Source organism: Geospiza fortis, unplaced genomic scaffold (genome assembly GCF_000277835.1).
Source record: "Geospiza fortis unplaced genomic scaffold, GeoFor_1.0 scaffold397, whole genome shotgun sequence".
NCBI lineage: Eukaryota > Metazoa > Chordata > Aves > Passeriformes > Thraupidae > Geospiza > Geospiza fortis.
The window spans coordinates 298,674-301,739 of NW_005054537.1; the positions used below are offsets into that span (position 1 = coordinate 298,674).

General features: G+C 35.3%; 2 protein-coding genes across 2 annotated transcripts in view; one reads left to right on the forward strand and one right to left on the reverse strand.

The window, feature by feature from the left end:
* The first annotated feature begins 350 nt into the window (after positions 1-350).
* SGTB (small glutamine rich tetratricopeptide repeat containing beta) overlaps positions 351-3,066 on the forward strand; it is a 22,324-nt gene continuing 19,608 nt past the window's right edge. The window contains exon 1 of the mRNA XM_005429293.2: positions 351-488. Within this exon, the coding sequence (XP_005429350.1) occupies positions 389-488 (100 nt within the window). The 5' untranslated portion in view covers positions 351-388. The remainder of the gene's footprint in view (positions 489-3,066) is intronic.
* The window catches only part of TRAPPC13 (trafficking protein particle complex 13), a 40,099-nt gene continuing 37,912 nt past the window's right edge, over positions 880-3,066 (reverse strand). Inside the window, exon 12 of the mRNA XM_031063864.1 lies at positions 880-915. Within this exon, the coding sequence (XP_030919724.1) occupies positions 904-915 (12 nt within the window). The 3' untranslated portion in view covers positions 880-903. The remainder of the gene's footprint in view (positions 916-3,066) is intronic.

The window sequence follows — 3,066 nt, forward strand, 5'->3', positions numbered from 1 at the left end:
TTTTATTGGTTTTGACTTTAGCATGTGGTCCTACTTGCAAGTGTATATGTAAATAAAGTGCAAACCATTAAATGAAACCTATAAATGAAAAATAAGTTGCTAAGTTATTTTAGCCTTGGTGAACCTTTCTTCTAGGAATGAACTGGAGGAAATACATGCTTTTCTGCTGATAGTTAGACTACATGATTGTAGCAGTTTTCCCTAATCTGTGCAAATTCACCACTTTTTTCAACACATCGTGTTATTGGGCTTTGTGGTGAAGGATTAGGTTTTATGTATTGTCTGTACTTCTCACTGAGGTTACTAGGAGGTTGGAATACTGTAGGGATTAATTTTCTAAAATAAGAGATTCTGTTGTTTTTAAGACATAGCAGAAAACAATTTCAACATGTCATCAGTCAAGCGCTTGGTTTATGCAGTCATCCATTTCTTGAGAGAACAGAGTCAGATGGATACTTTCACTCCAGATGAACAAGAAAGCTTGGAAGGTAAGCAACAAATGTACTTTCATGTATTTTTATTTATATATATGTGTGTGTGTATGTATATAGTGCCTGCACAGATGTTAAATTCCTTTATGTATAATAACAAAAAAAATCGTTTTTTATGTATAAAAACCAAATATTAGATGCAAATAAGATTGTGATTCTAATGCTTCTGAGATTATTAATTGTAAGACATCTCTCATTTATAAAGTATTACAAAGCTACACGTGTAGTGCCTTCATTTGAGCAACAGGTACTTTACAGTTGCAGAGGTCTTTCCCAATCTGAACAATTCTATGGTTCTAAGTTAAGCAGTGCTATAATGCAGACAATGGTAATGACTTGTGTATGTGTACCACAAATTTCTGCTGCTTCTTTCTCTCTTTCATGTTTGCTTTCTTTCTTCATTTCATTTCTCTTAGTAGCTCTGCTGGTTACAGAGGAAGTAAAACAATTACTATATTGGTTTTGGTTTATGAGAACTGTTTCCTACTTTCAAGGATTCTATGTTATTTGTGAGGAAAAAGACATCCTAAGAAAATAAGATAAATGCTTTGCTTTTCTTTTTTACTTGAGTACTGGCTCCAAAGAGTATGTGGTAGTGGATATTTTCAGTATGATGTAGCTTCTACTATACACCCAAGTTCATTTATTTGTAGACATATTCTCTCTGTATTTCTCTATTGACAGATGCTCATTAGGTCTTTGTAACCTTGTAGCATTTGATGTTCTCCTTCATACTGCTCTTATTCCTTTTCCCTAATTACTGGAGACTTCATGTCAGGTGGTATCAGAATGTGGAACTGAGAGAAGATTTAAGTCTTAATATTGCAGTAAATTTTTCATAGCATCTTTTAAAAAGATCTCTCTCTACTATTTCAAGCAGTCTTTGGTTGTGTCTGTCAGCCAGAGGAGGAATTTGGAGAGAGAAGTCTAGGACCAGCAGTGCAGTTGGTCACTGATTTCTGTGAAATCTTAGGCATGGAGAGACTTTGCTGAGATGCAAAGCAAATCCTGCTTCTCAGAGGCACAAATTAAAAGATAAACCTGCAGGGTGCCCCTTTCTATTATCTATTGGTTGTCCAGTGTAGTTGTTCACCAAACTAAACAAGAAAGAAAGCTTTGTGTCATTATATTCAAAGGATAGTCCCAAAGGAATAAAAGCCAAAAGATTTGGTTTTATGTCAGAATCTGGAGCATTTCGTACATTTGAAAAGCAGCAGCCATCAAAAAATTTGACCTGTGTCATTATGATGATGTTCATTTGATAAAAGAAAAAAATATTTTTGGAAGTCATATATAATAGAAATAAAGAGATATACTTTTGCTTTTATAATGAAAACTGGTAAAAATTGGGTTACGGTTGAAAATGTTCCTGATAACATGTCTTAGAGCAGCCTTAGCCAATCTGTTTATGAAAGAATCAATTTTAAGATTCACTTTTCTAAATAAAAGATATTACAAAACCTCAGTTGTACTTAAAAGCCAAGGCAAAAGTTACCATTTTAATATAGATCTGAAATCCTATTTTTAGATTTGTGCTCTGCCACAAGCATGGTACCATATGCTATGTGTTAGAGGATAAGAGGCAGGCATTCTGAAAAATAGACTCAGTTGTGCAAAAAATCTTTAGTGCGTGTACAGTAGCAATAGGCAAGTCTTACTCACTGAAGTATTTAATGTTACGTGGAGACATAAGGGATGAAAAGAATTGACTGATAATTTTTGTTGGTACCTTATGTACCTACTTGGTGTCTGTGAAAAGACAAAACACTGTATGATTAAGTGACTGTGCCAAGAAGTAATTCAAACAGTTTCCACTTTCCCACAACAAATAAAAGAGATCGAACATCACAAAAAAAAATTGAGCCTTTATAAAATACAAGTCTAGGATGTATTCATACTCAGTGATAACCTGCATACTCCATGTTTGAATTCTACAGAAATGTCAATGAGAGTGTGAATTTCCTTTAGGAATTTTGTACTTGCTTAATGAATAAAAATGCCTTATTTTGAGAAAGCAGAGTAATTGGAAGGTTGACCAGAGAAATATATTCCTCTAGCATCTAGAGCAGTGATACAGATCCCCAGTGCTTAGTGCTCAGCTCTTTTGTATGAACTAGAAACTTCCCTTCTTCAAAGTTGTATTTTAGACTCTGTTTAAATTGCAGTTATTTCTCTTTCCTCTTTACCAGGTGGGGGTTTTTCCCTTGTTCTCGCTTTCTTTTTTCTTTTCTATAGCACCTGTTTCTGTGGGATTAAAGCAAAAAACCCTATACAACATACCCAAGGCTGTGATTTTCTTCTTACTTCTGTGATTGATATACCACAACTATTTTCTGTAGGGCAGTGTTTCCAAAACAGGAAGGCAATGTATGCATGTAATATTTGACATGGGTAAGATTATGTGTAAGATGAAGCAAGATGACAGCAAGTACTAAGGGGGCCTTGCAGCCCAATTAATGCTCATTATTCAGCCTGCAAGTTGGCTGTGGTGCTGTGTTGGCCTTACTGTTGCTTGGTGATGCAGACTTGTGTTTGGACAGCAGAAGGCCTGGAGCTCTGTGGCACTGGGTGGCAG